Source organism: Pungitius pungitius, chromosome 18 (assembly GCF_949316345.1).
Source record: "Pungitius pungitius chromosome 18, fPunPun2.1, whole genome shotgun sequence".
NCBI classification, from domain to species: domain Eukaryota; kingdom Metazoa; phylum Chordata; class Actinopteri; order Perciformes; family Gasterosteidae; genus Pungitius; species Pungitius pungitius.
The window spans coordinates 1,155,507-1,172,859 of NC_084917.1; the positions used below are offsets into that span (position 1 = coordinate 1,155,507).

The window sequence follows — 17,353 nt, forward strand, 5'->3', positions numbered from 1 at the left end:
TACACCATCAAACTTGAAAATATTCATGTAAATGAACACAACAAAAGGAACGGTCTGATCAAATGTTTTATTGTGTTTACGTATTAGAACTAATTGGACTGAAAGCATAATACTCTGTTTTAATGACTGGCATAGTTTTTATGTCTTAGATATTTAAATAGCTCTTTTTCATTGAGTCTAAATGTTTGCAAGCTGGAGTAAACATTTGTAAAGCAACTGGCAGCATTACATGTAAGACTTACAAGCTACAAAACGCCAGTCTAAACATCGGCACATCGGCTCGTCAGCTGGTGTAAAAAGTAAAAAGGCAAAAAATTAAAGTTCAGAATCTGCAACAAAATCTATCGTCAAGAACTCTTCCTTCCTGGAATGAGACAGAAGGCACTATTAATGGCACTTTTCAAACAGGCATGTCTATGCAATAAGACAATTTAACACCTCAGAAACCTGGAATTAAACATCCGGCACCATCATTAAAACGTCTGTAGTGACAACAACATTCAACCATTCTTTGTCTCAAAAAGATCACAAAATCAATACACAGGCACTTTTTTTTTATATCATCGTAGCTCGTAAGTCATTTGAGTTAAAACGTCTCTGCAACTTAAAATCAAACACCTCAACGGTTTAGTGGAAATGTGCATTTCGACTGCAGTTGCGTCACAAAATGAATTAAAATGAATCCTGCGACCTTCATTCATCTGACATTTGGGATTTAAGGCATTTAGATCTTAACACATCTGAACATGAACTACATCATCACATCCTGAATGAAGTCTTTTAGAAAAAGAATCTATTTCTTGCATATAAAAAGGGCTTCTAAATCGTTCCTCTGTGGGATAATCGCTCGTTTCAAGTATAACTTCTTGGTCTACAGTGTCTCAATCACATTTTGTCGGGTGTTGGCTTTGCTTTATATTAACTCTATAAAAGGGTTTGTCTGCACTGACTTTGTTCCCGTTTCTCAAGTCAACGCCTCGCTCCTTTTTCCCTGAGCTCTTAAGGAACTTTTCCCCCTGTCGGAATTTAAGAAAAAAAAAAAAAACGGTAAAGAAAAAGAGGTTTAAGTTTAAGCGGCGTGTGGAGCTTTTCTTTCGCTTCCCACTTCCGTCATAAATAAAACCCACAGAACACACCGATCCCCATCTGCCCCGAATCAGAGTCTCCCTCAGTCCGTCTTCCACACCACGTTGAGGAACTTCACCACCTCCTCGTAGATGATGAAGACGATGGCCACGTCCATGCAGACCCGACCCAGCCGGGGCACCGTACCTTTGTAGAACCTGGGGGAGAGGGGTCAGATGTGCACACACGTATAATAATGATAATTATAGATATAAGCACACATAGAGAGATGTCGCTTTAGATTCTTGTGGACTCACGCCATCGGGCCCTCGTGCTTCATGATCTTCACGGCGCAGTCCATCGTGCTTTTGTACTTGTGAGCCTCCAGACCCTGCGGAACAACACACGGGGGGGCGGTCAGGTGAGTACCGGGGGCTCCTCCTCCAGGTGAGCACGGCGCTCCACCCACCTGCATCCGGGTCTTGATGACGTCCAGCGGCGTGTTCCCGAAGACGCTGGCGGCGCCGGCCACGGCGCCGAACAGTCCGGTGATCAGAGGGTTGATGGCCTTGCCGGTGTCGTCGCCTTCGGGGGGTTTGAAGAGAGCGAAAGGAGAGACGTTACGTTGTTTATCTATTGGTGGACTACGAGTTTGTACCACACACACACACACACACACCTTTGTACCAGTTCCTCAGGGAGGTCATGACGTAGAAGCGGATGGCCTGGTTGGAGCCTTGCTTCAGCACCGTGGCGGTGAGGCCTTGGTACGTCCCCTTCAGCCCTGCAGACACAAAGGGGCGGAGCTTCATCACACGCACAGCCCTCAACGCGGGGTGAGGACTACGTGGAATAAGGAATCTATTGAGAGGCTGAAGAGGAGACTGAAGAGATGGGTTCATACATGATACATACAATGAGGCCGTTGTGTTTTAGAGGATCACAGCCCGTTGATTGTTGTTCTGAAGAAGAGGCGCCGTCCTTACCTTCTACCCTGATGATCTCCCTCACTCCGTGGAAGAATCCTTTGTACTTCGGGTTGGCTGATGTCTGATCGTGGATGAATTTCACCTAAAAACACACCGAAGCAACGGATCACAACATCACTGCTGCGTCGTCAACGAGTGACCCGGCGAGCTGGAGGACGTTTCGTCTCACCTTCACCGTCTCCATGGGACACACCACGAACACGGCCTCCGCCACGCCGGCGCCGAGGCCGCACAGGAAGCCTCGCTTGCTGTCCAGCTTCCCGTTTTCGTCGCGCATCTTGTTGCTGATGAACTCAAACACCCCGAATCTGGGAGCAGAGCGACCGGTTCAGCCTCCCACGATGCCGCGTTTCATTCATCCGGTATGTCACGTGTGTGTGTGTGTGTGTGTGTGTGTGTGTGTACCTGACAGCGGCCTTGGGGATGGAGCCGTACACCAGAGAGCTCAGTCCTCTGTACAGACCTTTCACCCCGTGTCCGTCCACCGTCTGCTTCACGCAGTCCGCTGCGGGGGGGGGGGGGGGGGGGGCGCAAGTGTTTCATTACTTCACACACACAATCTTTGTGTTTGTTGCTTCGGCTTCATTGTTAAAATGTGCACGTTGATGAGCAACAAACAGTCTATTGCATGTTTATTCCAGATCTGAACAAACTGTTCTGCTCCAAAAACAAAAACATGTTTCTGTGTCAAAGTTCACGAGCAGCTCGCCGCACTGATTGTGTGTGTGTGTGTGTGTGTGTGTGTGTGTGTGTGTGTGTCTCTGCCTCTAGTGACCATTAAAGGAATGAATGAACTCAGATGAACTTCTTCACGGTTGCGATTAGCTGGATTATTAATGACAGTAAAAGGATGTGAGCTAAAATGATGAAAATACTGAAACCAGAGGCAGAACAATGAGATTCTGGATGAAATCACACACAAATAATATATGAATGCAGATTGTTTGGAAGCCAAAAGATTATTAAACTCTTAAGTTGATTTGTTTCTGTCAGTATGTAACACTTCACTGAAGGAACCTTTTCATTTGCATCGAGAGTTGAATCGATTATCGAATATTTACATATCAAACGTTTTATTGGTCATTCAACTCTTTTTAGAAGAACTCATCTCAAGAAGACAGATGTATGCAAACATTCAGATTCAGGGGTTTCCTGGTGAACAGCTTTAATCTCACCGATGCCTTTGTACTTGGGGGGGTTGGCCTTCTCGTCCAGCTGCAGCTGGGTCTTCACGTACTCGGTGGGGAAGGTGATGCAGATCTCGATGCCGCCTGCTATCCCGCCTGAAATGAGCCCAAGAAAGAACAGACTCATTTTAAGGAGACAATCACGTTTTATAGGGTTTTATCTCTCGGTCTCAACACAAAAAAACACAAGCAAATACTATAAATAGCTTTAACATCTTATTTAAATTGTTAATAGTTTCACTTCTACTCTTTTCTATTCTTAAATGATGTCTTTTCCTCGTATATGTAATAAAACACACCCGTGATCTTCATGTACGTCTACACTTAAATACTTTGAAATATTAAAAGGACAAAGTGCAATTTGTAAGCATAAAGGTATTAAAAGTTTTTAAACAGGTCATTCCAGGTATTCCTACAGTATAAAAAGAACTGATAAGGACAAAACCTGCAAGAAAAAGAATCATTAAAAATAGCAGAAATGATGATTTTTCAAAAGAGAACAAATCAATCTTTCATAGTGGATACAAAACAATATTTATAAGTTTAGGGGTAAATAAAATGTGAAGTTTTCCTTTCAAACTGTATTGATGATCATCTGTTGACATTATGAAGCAGTTCCACCTTAAGACCCCGGATGTCACACATCTGCCGTTCAACAGAAAACCCTCAGACGGCAGCTGATTGGCTCAGCCGCCCCGTGGGGTTCCGCCCACGACCCTCCCCCCCCCCCCCCCCCCCCCTCACAGCCTCACTCCATGTTCATCACACATCTACAGAGGATCAGACTCCTCTGAGGAACAACCGGTCTGACGAGTTATTGTGAAGAAAAACACCGATTTGTGCAGAAGTAGAAAAAGGAACCTGAAAATAGTGGAATTAAACAAGCGCCATGCAGCAGATCAGCAGTTGCGTGGTCACATGATCGCTGTCGTTACTTCGGTTAGAGACAGACAAGCAAAGCTTTCATCAAGTACAGAGTATGTGAAAATAAAGAGTACCAGCTAGTACACAAGTGTCCGGTTACGAGTCTCTGTATAGTACTAGAATATCCAGTTAGTTCAGTAAAACGTAAAATAAAAAGTACAATATGTAGTAGTACAGTAAGAAGTACAATATGTACCTCTGAGATATAGTGGAGCACAGTACTTATTAAAAGTACTTAACCCCCCCCATCAGCAGTTTGGTGCGTGTTTTCTGTCCATGACCTTGTGACCTTTGCTATGAGCTTAGAGGCCTCACGTCTCCATGACGATGACAAAGCACTTTGTTCTCTGGTTACAACAAGTTCTCCTGTTGTACTTTATACTGTACTACAAATCACAGCTATATATACTGTAATTTATACTGTACTACTACAAATCAGAGGTACTTATTGCACTTTTTTACTGTACTTTATTTCAGAGATACATATTTTACTTTTACTCTACTTCAGGAGGTAAATGTTTATTTTTATAGTACATTTGTATGAGAACTTTACTCTGTTTTTAATCTCCAGATTAATCGATGTTTTTCAAACTTTTAAAGTTCAACCACCTCCGCTCCGCCAAGTCGCGGTGACGTCACGCCGATGTCGCAACGTCACGCAGGTATTTCTCTCTGAGCGCGTGTCACTGATTAACCAATGAGACGACCAGAGGTTCATCACGTCACTCGGTGTTTCTCCTTCAAGCATCAGAATAAGTTTAAAACGGATTAAAGTGACTGAACCCTAAAAAATGCATTTAACGCAAACGCACCTGCAGCCTCTGGAGCACATCTGCACGCACGCGCTTCAACTTTGTAAACAACTCCTGAGTGCGTGTGTGTGCGTGCGTGTGCGTGCGTGCGCGTGCGTCGGCGCAGTGACAAACGTGTCCTCACCGGCCAGGATCGCCTTCCCCGGGTGCGTGAACTGGACCTTCCCCGCCGGGGCCGCGGCCGCCAGACATCCGGGTCTCTGGAACGGGCTCTCGAACCTCGGCCGTCCCGACATGACTGCGACACAGCACCGGCTCAACTCGGCTCCCTTCTTGTTTTCGGTAACGTGTTCTGCTCGTGTCAGCGGGCGTCGGAAGCCCGGGTGCAGAGTGGCGGCGCTCCGTGCAGCAGAACCGATGGCGAGGAGGACATCGACCGTTGGACTTTGAGAGGGGGCGCAGACCCGGAGGTGATAACGACTGTGCACGTTTCACGGTACCCGGGAGGAAAAAAAAAAAAAAAAAAAGAGCCCCCTCCGTGGTGCTCAGTGGCCGATTGCATCGAGTCAGTGTTAACGCAAGGCGGGGCACCAGACGACACCCACCCCCCCACACCACCAACACGGAAAGAAAACGCCATGTTTGTCACCAACAGTTAAGGAGGCCTGGAAAGATTCGGAGTTACATTGAACACCACGGGTCGCCTATAGAGAGCGCTGTTTCACTGTTATACAGAGACTAGTAAACATACGCTTATATAAATATTTATTTGTTATATATATTAAAGGAATACATGTCTAATACATCATTGATATTTTGCCCCATTAGCTTCTATAAATACATTAAATATATATATTTCTACCCTTGATACACTTTTATTGATCAATTCCTGTCCCTAAACAGCTTTAATGTAACGTTTCTAAACGTCGTGGCGCTGCCTGGTTGAGGTTGTAGGACTACCATCTTGCCTTCACATCGACTCTTTGGTGGTCTCTGTCACTCGCACTGCGCATGCGCCATATGTCTCCTTCATTGTGCCCTATAGACATTACTGAAGTAAGCTAGCTGTCAATCCACTCGGCAGCATCACGTCAGGGACAGTCCAGGCTCTGCAGATTCCCCTTCCAGACACCTTACCACCGGTAAGGAGACAATACAAACACACGAATTAGTCCTAAACACTGCGTTTGCTTTATAATACGTGCATAACGAGGTGCGTTACTAACCGGCTTTTACCGGCTTTTATAACGGTTCGTTTCTCTCCAAGGTTAGCTTAGCATTGTGGGCTGTTCGGCTAACGGTATCCCTGTTATGTAACGGTCACAATGTAACGATGGTGGCCCTGCAGTGCACACTTCAAGCCTTGGTGGATGAGTTTTTTGTCCGTTTAATAATGCAGTTTGAGGTTATTTACGCCTCTATACACTTTATTAGCTCGTCGTGCTGGTCAGTAGTGCTGTGTGCTAGCATGCACACAATGAGCAGTAACTAAGAAGCTATGACAGTTAGTGTCCATCTGCCGTGTCCTTTTTATTGCTAGTTAGCTTGTTATTGGAGCTTACACAGCAGTTAGCTAGCTTTGCTAGCAGTGCCCCCTCCTCCCCGAACACACCTCTTCTCTGTGACCCATCTGCTGTCCTTTGTCCTCAAATAAGAGATGCAGCACGCATCCGTTTGGCAATGCGGGAACAATCCATCTCTATTCACGTTGGGGTGGTTGTATCTGTTCACACTGAGGACCTCCATCATCACCGGCACAGAGGCGCCCTTTCCCTCGATACAACCTTGAGAGACGTTTGTCGCGATGCTGCATCGTCTTCTAGCTTCGTATTTCCCTGCATGTGTGTGCTCATACTCTGGGTTGAATGTGCTTTTCTTGCTGGAGCTCTGGATCTCAGATCAGCATCCCAGCTGCCTGTTCCTTCCTGCTGCAGATCACCTGCAAACCTGCTCCCATTGTCTGATGGCATCGAATAGTTACTGCAGTGTTTCATCCACGTAGACTAATAATACTGACAGCATTGGAAAAATGAACATAGGGTAGCAATACCACTAAGGTAAATAAAGTACAACTAATTAAAATCAACATAGACAACCTATAATACAAAGGTTAATTAGGAGAGTAGAAATAAAACTGTTGTATCACTAGAGCAGAATAGAAACTATATGAGTTATATTATGTAGAATCAATTATAACGATGTATGGAATGACCAGTTAGGGGTATCAATGCACTAGATGTATTCTGTGTGTTCATGTTAAACGCTAATAACAGTGTATGAATATGATAAGATGTTCAGAATATAGTACTTTTTGTCTTGCTACAGATCACATATGTAGAGTATTGCCATTGGTGTACTAATAAAAAAGTATAGTTACAAGAGTAGTATAAAATGTACATACAGTTGGTCGGTATCACATTAATCTGACACAAGAAGAAGAGACGTATTCAGCAGATTTAGCGGCGAGCTTACATCCCATAAGTACGGAATCATTGCCTCCAGCTTCCTGATTTGCCCGTTGGCCTTTTTTTAACTGATCCCATTACTGACCGACTCTCCTCCTGCAGCACGATGGCCGTCCCTCCGTCATACTCGGACCTGGGCAAGTCCGCCAAGGACATATTCAGCAAAGGCTACGGTGAGTGAGCCGACAAGACCAGATTAAATCAACTGTCCGGCCTCAAAGTCGCTGTCCAGTGTTTGAGAGAAGGGACGTTTCTATAACGCAACGAATACCCTTCATTGGAAAATAAATAGTGTATCGTTTATGGGGAAATTATTTTCAAGACAGGAAACGTTAGCTTAGCATGACGACTGGATACAGGAGGTAATTACAAGCCTGGCTCTCTCCAGGTATTCAAAGAGTGATCATCACTACGCGCCCGCTTAGTAACATGTTATAGCTTGCATGTTAAATCTGAACAGAAACAAAACATTTTATGTGCATTATGCTAAGCTAACATAGCTGTTACAGGGTTTTCTGTGCCTTATGCTAAGCTAACATAGCCGTCACGGGGTGTCATGTACCTTATGCTAAGCTAACATAGCTGTCACGGGTTGTCATGAGCCTTATGCTAAGCTAACATAGCCGTCATGGGGTGTCATGTGCCTTATGCTAAGCTAACATAGCCGTCACGGGGTGTCATGTACCTTATGCTAAGCTAACATAGCCGTCACGGGGTGTCATGGGCCTTATTGCCTTATTTTTTATGACCGTGTCTCTCTGAATTCAGGCTTTGGAGTTGTTAAGCTGGACCTGAAGACCAAATCACAAAGTGGAGTGGTGAGGACACTTTTAATTCCCCTCCCCCCCCTCCACCCCCTCCCTCCTCCGTGAGTCACCTGGTCTCCGGGTGACTAGACTCTGCTGTCTGTTCTTGCTGCTAAAGCAAGAAGACGACCCCCCCCCCCCCCCCCGCTTGTCTTTGTGTCCTCTTTGTTGTCTCTGCTAACCGCTGCTTTGTCTCCACGCTGCTGTCCCCTCCCCCCCCCCCCCCTTCGGACTGCTCTGGCCTAGATGGTAAGATGGGAGTCAGCTGTTTGTTCATCACAGTCACCGCATGCTGTCGTCTGTTCTCATCTGGGTTCCATTTGTCTTTGTTATGATCGTTCAGAAATGAATTTGTAGAACTTTGCTTTTCTTCACGTTCTGTCATCATTTAAACATCTGAGATTACTTTTCATCTCTTTCATGTCTCATCTCCATCTTTTAGTTCAGACCAAGAGGCTTAAATTCAAACTTTTGTTGTAATTATCATATATTGTTATTTGGACGATACAATATTTTGTGACTTCACAAAGTTTGGCTCGATACGGTTTATATTAATATTAATTTAGGGTTCTAAAATCGATGTGAGACAATATCATAAGCTCATTTGATTATTAGAATTAGTTTTGTACAATTAACCTGTTGATCCAAAGTGTAACTCCCAGCTTTTAGACAGAAACTTTAGTGGAGGATCTGCAGGTTTTATTTGTGCTCTTTCGAGTTTCTCCTCGTGCGCCACGAGGAGCAAGGAGAAATGATTTATTTTCAGAGTATATCATGTAAAATCCACAATATATTAAAAGAAAATTGAATAATTTTAACTTAACAGCGAAAATATTTAAGGAAACTTAAATTAAATTTAAGTTTAACTTTACATTATTTTTAAACCACGCACTTTAACTTTAATAGCCATCCCTTAGTTGTATCATAATTTATATTTAAATATACTCATTGTTGTGTTTTTCTCTTTGTTTCTGGTCTCCAGCATGAAAACAGGCTTCATTTTCGTTCTGCACAGTTTCATCTTTATGTTTCAGTTTTTATTCTGAAATAAAATCCTCAATTTAAATAACGTGATTCTTTGCATTGAATTAGTTGATCTGTTTGAGCAAGTCATTTTACAATTACAAAACCCTTTTGAAAGGGCAAACGGCCACAAACGGGGATTAAAACACGCCGTGACTCTCCACAGGAGTTCAACACGTCCGGCTCCAGCAACACGGACACGGGGAAGGCCGCCGGCAGCCTGGAGACCAAATACAAGATGAAGGAGCTCGGCCTGAGCTTCAACCAGAAGTGGAACACGGACAACACGCTGGCCACCGAGGTCACCGTGGAGGACCAGGTACGTGCACACACACACACACACAGTGGTACGTCTACATGGCTTCATTGTGGAGGTTTAACGCTTTTCTTCTTTCCCTGCAGCTGACTCAGGGACTGAAGGTTGCCTTGGATACGTCTTTTGTACCAAACACAGGGTGAGACCACGTTCATTTGCGGAGGGATCCACATCTATTTGAGTATTTGAAAGTTAGAATAAACTACAGTGGGCATCAGGACATCACGATGAGCGTCAATAAAAACAAGAGATGAACTGACCTTTGACCCGTGCAAATCGGTTTCCTCCAGGAAGAAGAGCGGAAAGCTGAAGACGGCCTACAAGCGCGACTTTGTGAACCTGGGCTGTGACGTGGACTTCGAGGGCCCCATCATCCACGCCGCCGCCGTGCTGGGCTACGAGGGCTGGCTGGCCGGCTACCAGATGGCCTTCGACACGGCCAAGTCCAAGCTGGCCCAGAACAACTTCGCCCTGGGATACCGGGCCGGAGACTTCCAGCTGCACACCAACGTGTGAGTGCTCGGGTTTTAGCGCTACGCCCCACAGTCCGAGGCCCGAAGGCCTGATCCGGAACACAAGGCAGAAGGCGCCAGTCATTCTAACGTCTGAGACTTTAAAGTGTGGAGCTGCATTCTGTGTAGTGACCAGCAGGGGGCGACTCCTCTGCTCCCATAGACGTCTATGAGGAAAGGACTCTACTTCTGTGTAGTGACCAGCAGGGGGCGACTCCTCTGCTCCCATAGACGTCTATGAGGAAATGACTCTACTTCTGTGTAGTGACCAGCAGGGGGCGACTCCTCTGCTCCCATAGACGTCTATGAGGAAATGACTCTACTTCTGTGTAGTGACCAGCAGGGGGCGACTCCTCTGCTCCCATAGACGTCTATGAGGAAATGACTCTACTTCTGTGTAGTGACCAGCAGGGGGCGACTCCTCTGCTCCCATAGACGTCTATGAGGAAATGACTACTTCTGTGTAGTGACCAGCAGGGGGCGACTCCTCTGCTCCCATAGACGTCTATGAGGAAATGACTCTACTTCTGTGTAGTGACCAGCAGGGGGCGACTCCTCTGCTCCCATAGACGTCTATGAGGAAATGACTCTACTTCTGTGTAGTGACCAGCAGGGGGCGACTCCTCTGCTCCCATAGACGTCTATGAGGAAATGACTCTACTTCTGTGTAGTGACCAGCAGGGGGCGACTCCTCTGCTCCCATAGACGTCTATGAGGAAATGACTCTGTCTCTTGCCTCAGTAAACATGAGTTTATGGTCTCAAGTCTTCTTCAGTACAGCATGCGTCGTCAGGGGCGTAAACCCGGGACTGTTTTCCCTCCCCAGTAACGACGGCACCGAGTTCGGCGGCTCCATCTACCAGAAGGTGAACGAGGAGCTGGAGACGGCGGTCACTCTGGCCTGGACCGCCGGCAGCAACAACACCCGCTTCGGCATCGCCGCCAAGTACCACCTGGACAAAGACACCTCGCTCTCTGTGAGTGCTGCAAAACGTTCACTCATCTATTCTGCCGTTTTGTTTCATGCGTCATAGCATCTTAACCCCCCCCCCCTCGTTCTCCGCGCCGCAGGCCAAAGTCAACAACGCCAGTCTGATCGGCGTGGGTTACACTCAGAGCCTCCGGCCAGGTAGGCAGCTCATCCTGCTCAAGCACTTTCTGTTGCTTTTCCGTGAAATGTAATGAATGTGTCTCGTCATTATGACATGAATCATAACACAGAAAGAAATTCAAGTTGAATTTCCCTGAAACCCACGTTTTACAAAAAAGGGACAAAAGCTGCAACAATAGAAACAACGTCTGTCGAAGTGCCTAATTAAACTCCCTGAAGTTCAGTCGAAGTTTCTCTTTATTGTCACGTTAATCTACTGAGGAGCTTTTTTAGAACACGGTTTGTTACGTTTGAATTTTAAACGTAGATGTAGAATAAGATGTTTTTGAATTAAAAAGATCACAATTTTAAGCTCCGCTCCTGGCAGTGATGTGTTCAAGGACCTTCGGAAAGATGAAAACCTATTTATAATGACTGGAGTAACCGTGCCGTAGTTACAATAAGAAAACCTAAATATAGTCATTCTCTCACTACGTCAGCAGGGAAGGGTCATCAGGTAAATCAAGTTCCATTTTTCATTTGACAAGTCACAGTGAAAAAACGTGTCCAGCTGGTTTGCATTAAAATCTTTTTTTTTTAATCGTTTGCTCAACGTCTGCTTGTCTGAATGTGTTTTAACTCGCAGACAGGAAAATATAAACAGATTTTTTTAAACGTAGCTTTTTAAAACTAAGACTGACTTGAAATAAGATTCTGAAGAGATGCACCTGCTTTGTCTGCAGGTCTTATATTTATATGACATGTTAACAATATCAAGCTTTCTTGGTTATTAAACCGGTCTCATGTGGAAGTGTTCTGCGTCCCTTTAGGTGTGAAGGTCACCCTCTCGGCTCTGATCGACGGGAAGAACTTCAACGCCGGGGGTCACAAGGTCGGGATGGGCTTCGAGCTGGAGGCGTAACGTGGAAATAAAGTAGAGGAAAGTAAAAAGGCCCCCGGACCACATCTACACCACCCCCCCCCCCCATCACAAACACAGACCACACCGCCCTGTAGCTTCACAGATTTCACGATCACGGAAGTGACGCTATTTATTTCAGTAAGATCTTCAGGAGAGGCCCTCGTTGGATGGTTAGCTTCTTTGTTTTTGCCGCCTTTTCCTAAAAAAAAAAGCATGCGAAGATGAAAGAGCGAGAGGCTCATCTGCTCGGTTAGAAACAACATCTGTTTAGTGCGGAGCGCTCACGGCGTCTCGAGGTCGATAGGTCAACGAAGGAGCTTTACGGGAACAGACTTACGTTCCGTCCAGAGGCTCGAAAACGATCCCTGTGATCCCTTTGATCCCCCGGAGCGATCCCTGTGATCCCTTTGATCCCCCGGAGCGATCCCTTTGATCCCTTTGATCCCCCAGAGCGATCCCTGTGATCCCTTTGATCCCTGTGATCCCCCGGAGCGATCCCTGTGATCCCTGTGATCCCTGTGATCCCTTTGATCCCCCGGAGCGATCCCTTTGATCCCTTTGATCCCCCAGAGCGATCCCTTTGATCCCTGTGATCCCCCGGAGCGATCCCTTTGATCCCTTTGATCCCCCGGAGCGATCCCTTTGATCCCCCGGAGCGATCCCTGTGATCCCTTTGATCCCCCGGAGCGATCCCTTTGATCCCTGTGATCCCCCGGAGCGATCCCTGTGATCCCTTTGATCCCCCGGAGCGATCCCTGTGATCCCTTTGATCCCCCCGGAGCGATCCCTGTGATCCCTTTGATCCCCCAGAGCGATCCCTGTGATCCCCCGGAGCGATCCCTGTGATCCCTTTGATCCCCCCGGAGCGATCCCTGTGATCCCTTTGATCCCCCGGAGTGATCCCTTTGATCCCCGGTTGTTCCGGTAGGGGGAGGCGATGTCGTGGAATCTTCTCGTGTAGTTAGTTTGCATTTCTCCGACATTGTTTCCGTCTATCGGTCTCAGGATTCGGGGGTCTTCTTGTTGCTCGGGGAAACGCTCCCGTTGTTGCCGTGGCTGCTTTCACACAACGACCTCCACTCCTCAGACGTGCACATCGCACACAGTCGAGTGACCTCGATCAAAACGCCGTCATGGGGTCAGGTCTCACAAGTGACTCTCCTATTTGTTTCTTTTATGACTCTAATTGTGTTATGATTTTGATAGGACTCTTTTCTTTGTCACTTAGAAACAATACCTCATTTTTTTCCAATGTCAATTAAGGGAATTCAAACAATAAAAAGAATAAATGAAACATCTCATAGAAGTTGTCATAATTATTTTCCTTGTGTTAATATATTAACTATTAGATTAAACAATTAATTTGATTTCAATGATTTTTTTTCTTCTTTTTTTTCTAAATCCACTTTATTCTTGAATAAATCAAACTACTTTTTTGTTTTTTTGAAGGGCTCTTCACCAACAAATATTGATTCAAACAGCATATTCACATTTTGGATCATCTTTCAATAGCTTTCAACAGAATTCAGGCCTGTATGCTGAATATTAACCCACAGCTGGTTAGCTTAGCATAGCGACAAAGTACATAATGAGTAGCTAGCCTTTTCTCTTTATAAAGTTACAAAACAAACTTTAACCGATAAGTAATAATTCCACATTGTGGCTCTAGAGGGGAAAGCTGTTTTCAGTCTTTATGCTAAGCTACCCGGCAACAAGCTTTAGCTTATAATTACCAAACAGAATAAGCATGTCGACCAACATGTCAAACTGTTCCTTCAGGATTTATTTGTTTTGTTAAATGAAAAAGTGCCACATTATGCTTCGATAGTAAAAATGTCAAAGCCGTGTTTAAAAATGTGTCTTTAATTACGCTCACGACAAATTTAAGTTCATGAGAAATATTTAGTAAGATATCTGAACACAAGACGTTAGCATAGTCATGACTCAGTAGATCTCATCAGCTCAGTAAAATATAACGTGTGTTATATCCATGCAGAACTATTCAATAAATAAAGTTTATAGTACCAGTGAATCCACATCGTAGATTCATTAGAAATATCTCAAGTATCCCATATAAAAGTAATGCATTAAAAATAGATATAAAAGTTTTTACATGAATGAATATAGGATTTGAATGTCAAGTAAAAGTATGTAAAAAAAGTAAGAATGTATTAATTAAATATCATTAGACACGAGGCCGCAGTCCAAAGTGTGCAAACCTCAGCATGCTGAAAATATCAATGCTCATCATGTACATTTATCCTTGAATATTTGTAACAGATTCTGTAGAAATTCCCACAGCTTTGAAAAAGATGTCGCTCAAAGCCACTGGATTCAAATGAAATGATCACTAGGGTCATTAAAGTCGTCCTCTGGCGACCATGAATGCCAGAACAAACTTTAAGGGCCATGCATTCGATAGTCGATCGTTAACTTGGATCAAATCAGAAGGGCTCAACCTCTGAGGACATTGATGTTTCATCTCAATCACAAATGTCAACCTCGATTCAAAGTCACGTGATCACTAAGTCATCAGTAGGCGTCCTTTCAGCCCGACCTCATGTACCTCCGTGGTCTTCAAATGAAAACGTTTATTTACACCAAAACCAGCCGCAGGAATCGGCTCTTTTTCTTTTCACAGTTTGGTCGACCTGTTCCTTCAAGGACGGTTTGTGGGCGCCGCCCGAACCGCAGGATCCACGTCCCACAACGTCCTCCACCCTCCCCCCTCCACCCCCCTGCCCCGCGAGGCCCGGGCTCGTCGTGGCGTCGTTGGAGTCTCACGAACCAGACGGAGCCGTTTCTTCATGCCTCAAAGAACGCCGAACAGCGGCCCTCACAGCAGGTTGACCTTCGCCACCACCTGCTTGCAGCCCGTCTTGGAGTACTGGCGCCCCCCGACCTCGGGGTAGTATTCGATCTCCCCCGCGAGGCGCTCTATGTTGGTATGGTCCGGGTAGAACCCCTCCCGGGTCATTTCCTCCAGGAAGCACTCCATCACGTGACCCTTCTCCAGGAGGCCCAGGGGCAGGAGCTCCGCCTCCGCCCACAGCGGGTGCAGCTGCCCCAGGGAGTCGCGCAGCGTCGGAGTCAGCTCCCTCGCCAGGTTGCCCTGACGACCGGCGGCGGCGGCGCCGGACGAGTTGTGCAGCACGTGCCTGGTGACGTGGCGGTCGCCCAGGTTGCTGAGCAGCAGGTAGACGGCGTTCAGGTGCTCGTTGGAGCGCCCGGCGGCCACCAGCTGCAGCAGCGCGTCCAGGATCTCGCCGTGCATGTGCTCGGCCTCGTCGAAGACGAAGAGCGGGATCTTCTCCTCCTCCTCGGCGCGCCCCACCGTCTCGGAGACCAGCGCCGACAGGTCGCGGGCGCAGCGCGGGGCGTTGGCCTCCCGGGGGCAGTGGTGCAGGACGTAGTACTGCAGCACCAGCGTCTCCCCCACCACGGAGCGGAAGTGACCCGCCAGGAGGCGGCCCAGGTGGCTCTTGCCCACGCCGCTGGGCCCGTGCAGGGACACCACCAGGGGCTTGTTGTGGACGTAGGTGGACAGGTAGTCCTTCAGGTGGGACAGCAGCCCGTCCACCGCCCCCTGCTGGCCGAACACCTCCCTCCTCAGCGTCTTCTCCAGCCCCTCCAGGTCGTACCGCAGCACGTGGTCGTCCAGGTTCTCGATGGCGTTGTACACCTGAAGGACACGGTGTCAACCAATCAGAAATGGAACAATCCATCAAACTGCAGCTTTGAAGTGCGCTCTTTGTCTCATCGACTTCCAGCCGAGGAGTCGCCCCCTGCTGGTCTCACAGTCACATGACGTCATGATGTCATAACCCCCCCCCCCCCCCCCATCCGGTTACCTGGAGGAAGACGATGGCGCAGAGCAGGTAGAGGCAGTACTTGGCTCGGCTCTGCTCCTGCTTCGGGGGGGCTCGCCGCCCCCCGCCGGGGGGATACAGCACCTTTTTCCTCCTCTTCTTCTTCTTCTTCTGAGTTACGTTGGAGGGGAACGTCGGCAGTCCGTCAAAGGTGAAGATCCTGGGGCTGGTTCTCCCCGGCGCCCCCAGGGGGGCCCCCTCCGGGCCGAGGCCCAGCAGGGCCGCCTCCTGGCGCCTCTTCTTCATGGCCAGGTACTTCTGCTTGATGCGCACGACGGCGCGCAGGGACGAGGAGAAGCTGGACATGCTGGGGGCGGGTCTCCCCCCCTGCCCCCCCTCCCCCTCCGTCAGGGAGGCCGAGGTGCTGCTGTCGGCGTCGCTCATCTGCAGAGAGGAAGCACCGTGGTCACATGACCCTCGGCTGGCTATTTCCTGTCTTATTCTAATCCAACCTTCAATCTACACACGCGAGAATGATACTGAAATCAATTGTATGAATTTATCTTAATTATCCAGTAATATTTATATTTATACACACAGATCTGGTGTGTAATACAACAGGAGGTTTATTCTCTAACGTCAGGCCACTTTACTTCCTCTTAGAGGAAGTTACTTCACGCTGAAACAGAAGATTAGACTCCTTCACGATAACATCTGTAACATCTGTTCCGTTTGAGCAGAACTCATATTGTGATAAACACCTCAAACATCATATTCAAATCAGGGAGGCATACTTTGGAAAATGCTCCTGCAAAGATAAGGAAGCTCGTCCACGAACCCTCGCGGGGCCGCGCAGTAGCGCGCACGCGGGTGCGCGTAACCACGAATTCTGTGGAAGCTTCTGCACGTTTTTTCATCCGAATTATTCTGTGGAGTTCTGCCAAGTTACGAGAGACAGATGTGGAGCAGCGTCGGAACGCGCCATTGTGACTGAGAGACAATGAGGAACTATCAGTTACACCCCGGGGGGCGGGGGGGGGGGGGGTAGGTTATAACCTAGACCATTAAAGAAGAAGACATTGTGCACAGTGCATGTGCGCGCGGTCAGAAGACGGCTGTTGGCTCGCAGGCAGCTTCCTTTCTGGTAAACGGGTTACAGTGTTTGAATGGGGGGGTCGGGGGGAGGGGGGGGGGGGGTTCGGGCGCATTCCAAACATCGCAGAGGAGGTTTGCTCAGAAGGAAAGAAGCCAAATACCTCGTCAGCGGATCTTCTCCTCGCGCGGCGTCCTGAAGTTTCTCCTCCAACAGAAGCAGCTGAAACACGAAGAGAAGCGTCAGCGGGGGGGGGGGGGGGGGGGGCACATGCAATAGAACAGCGCTTCCTTACCCCCCCGTGGCTCTGATGGTGTCCGTTCGGTCCTCAGTGAGAGTGACGGGACACAGGAAGAGTCCTCGCCTCCTCCCTCCCCCCGGCTCCTCCCCCTCTGACCCC

At 47.5% G+C, this 17,353-nt stretch overlaps 3 protein-coding genes across 3 annotated transcripts; 1 reads left to right on the forward strand and 2 right to left on the reverse strand.

Moving 5' to 3' along the window:
* Positions 1 to 48: 48 nt before the first annotated feature.
* On the reverse strand, positions 49 to 5,534 carry slc25a1b (slc25a1 solute carrier family 25 member 1b). Its single transcript, XM_037484354.2, has 9 exons — positions 5,102 to 5,534; positions 3,230 to 3,337; positions 2,460 to 2,559; positions 2,224 to 2,362; positions 2,052 to 2,136; positions 1,745 to 1,849; positions 1,535 to 1,650; positions 1,383 to 1,456; positions 49 to 1,283 (listed from the first exon to the last, which is right to left on the reverse strand). The coding sequence occupies exons 1-9, from the start codon at positions 5,211 to 5,213 to the stop codon at positions 1,169 to 1,171; spliced, it is 954 nt and encodes a 317-aa protein (XP_037340251.1). The 5' UTR covers positions 5,214 to 5,534; the 3' UTR covers positions 49 to 1,168.
* Positions 5,535 to 5,897: 363 nt separating this feature from the next.
* zgc:56235 (Voltage-dependent anion-selective channel protein 2-like) lies at positions 5,898 to 13,349 on the forward strand. The gene is made up of 9 exons (XM_037484358.2): positions 5,898 to 6,059; positions 7,485 to 7,555; positions 8,151 to 8,200; positions 9,378 to 9,530; positions 9,614 to 9,666; positions 9,818 to 10,039; positions 10,866 to 11,016; positions 11,111 to 11,168; positions 11,960 to 13,349. The coding sequence occupies exons 2-9, from the start codon at positions 7,489 to 7,491 to the stop codon at positions 12,049 to 12,051; spliced, it is 846 nt and encodes a 281-aa protein (XP_037340255.1). The 5' UTR covers positions 5,898 to 6,059; positions 7,485 to 7,488; the 3' UTR covers positions 12,052 to 13,349.
* A 549-nt stretch (positions 13,350 to 13,898) lies between these two features.
* tor4aa (torsin family 4, member Aa) lies at positions 13,899 to 17,274 on the reverse strand. Its single transcript, XM_037484340.2, has 4 exons — positions 17,249 to 17,274; positions 17,117 to 17,175; positions 15,903 to 16,304; positions 13,899 to 15,733 (listed from the first exon to the last, which is right to left on the reverse strand). The coding sequence occupies exons 3-4, from the start codon at positions 16,302 to 16,304 to the stop codon at positions 14,888 to 14,890; spliced, it is 1,248 nt and encodes a 415-aa protein (XP_037340237.2). The 5' UTR covers positions 17,117 to 17,175; positions 17,249 to 17,274; the 3' UTR covers positions 13,899 to 14,887.
* Between the last annotated feature and the right edge of the window lie 79 nt (positions 17,275 to 17,353).

Coding starts and splice junctions, on each gene's coding strand:
- slc25a1b (XM_037484354.2), bottom strand. CDS start 5,213: ATGTCGGGACGGCCGAGGTTCGAGAGCCCGTTCCAGAGACCCGGATGT. Junction 2,137..2,223: donor GTCCCATGGAGACGGTGAAG/GTGAGACGAAAC, acceptor GTGTGTTTTTAG/GTGAAATTCATCCACGATCA. Junction 1,284..1,382: donor AAGCACGAGGGCCCGATGGC/GTGAGTCCACAA, acceptor CCTCTCCCCCAG/GTTCTACAAAGGTACGGTGC.
- zgc:56235 (XM_037484358.2), top strand. CDS start 7,489: ATGGCCGTCCCTCCGTCATACTCGGACCTGGGCAAGTCCGCCAAGGAC. Junction 9,531..9,613: donor AGGTCACCGTGGAGGACCAG/GTACGTGCACAC, acceptor CTTTCCCTGCAG/CTGACTCAGGGACTGAAGGT. Junction 9,667..9,817: donor TCTTTTGTACCAAACACAGG/GTGAGACCACGT, acceptor GGTTTCCTCCAG/GAAGAAGAGCGGAAAGCTGA.
- tor4aa (XM_037484340.2), bottom strand. CDS start 16,304: ATGAGCGACGCCGACAGCAGCACCTCGGCCTCCCTGACGGAGGGGGAG. Junction 15,734..15,902: donor GCGCCATCGTCTTCCTCCAG/GTAACCGGATGG, acceptor CGTGTCCTTCAG/GTGTACAACGCCATCGAGAA.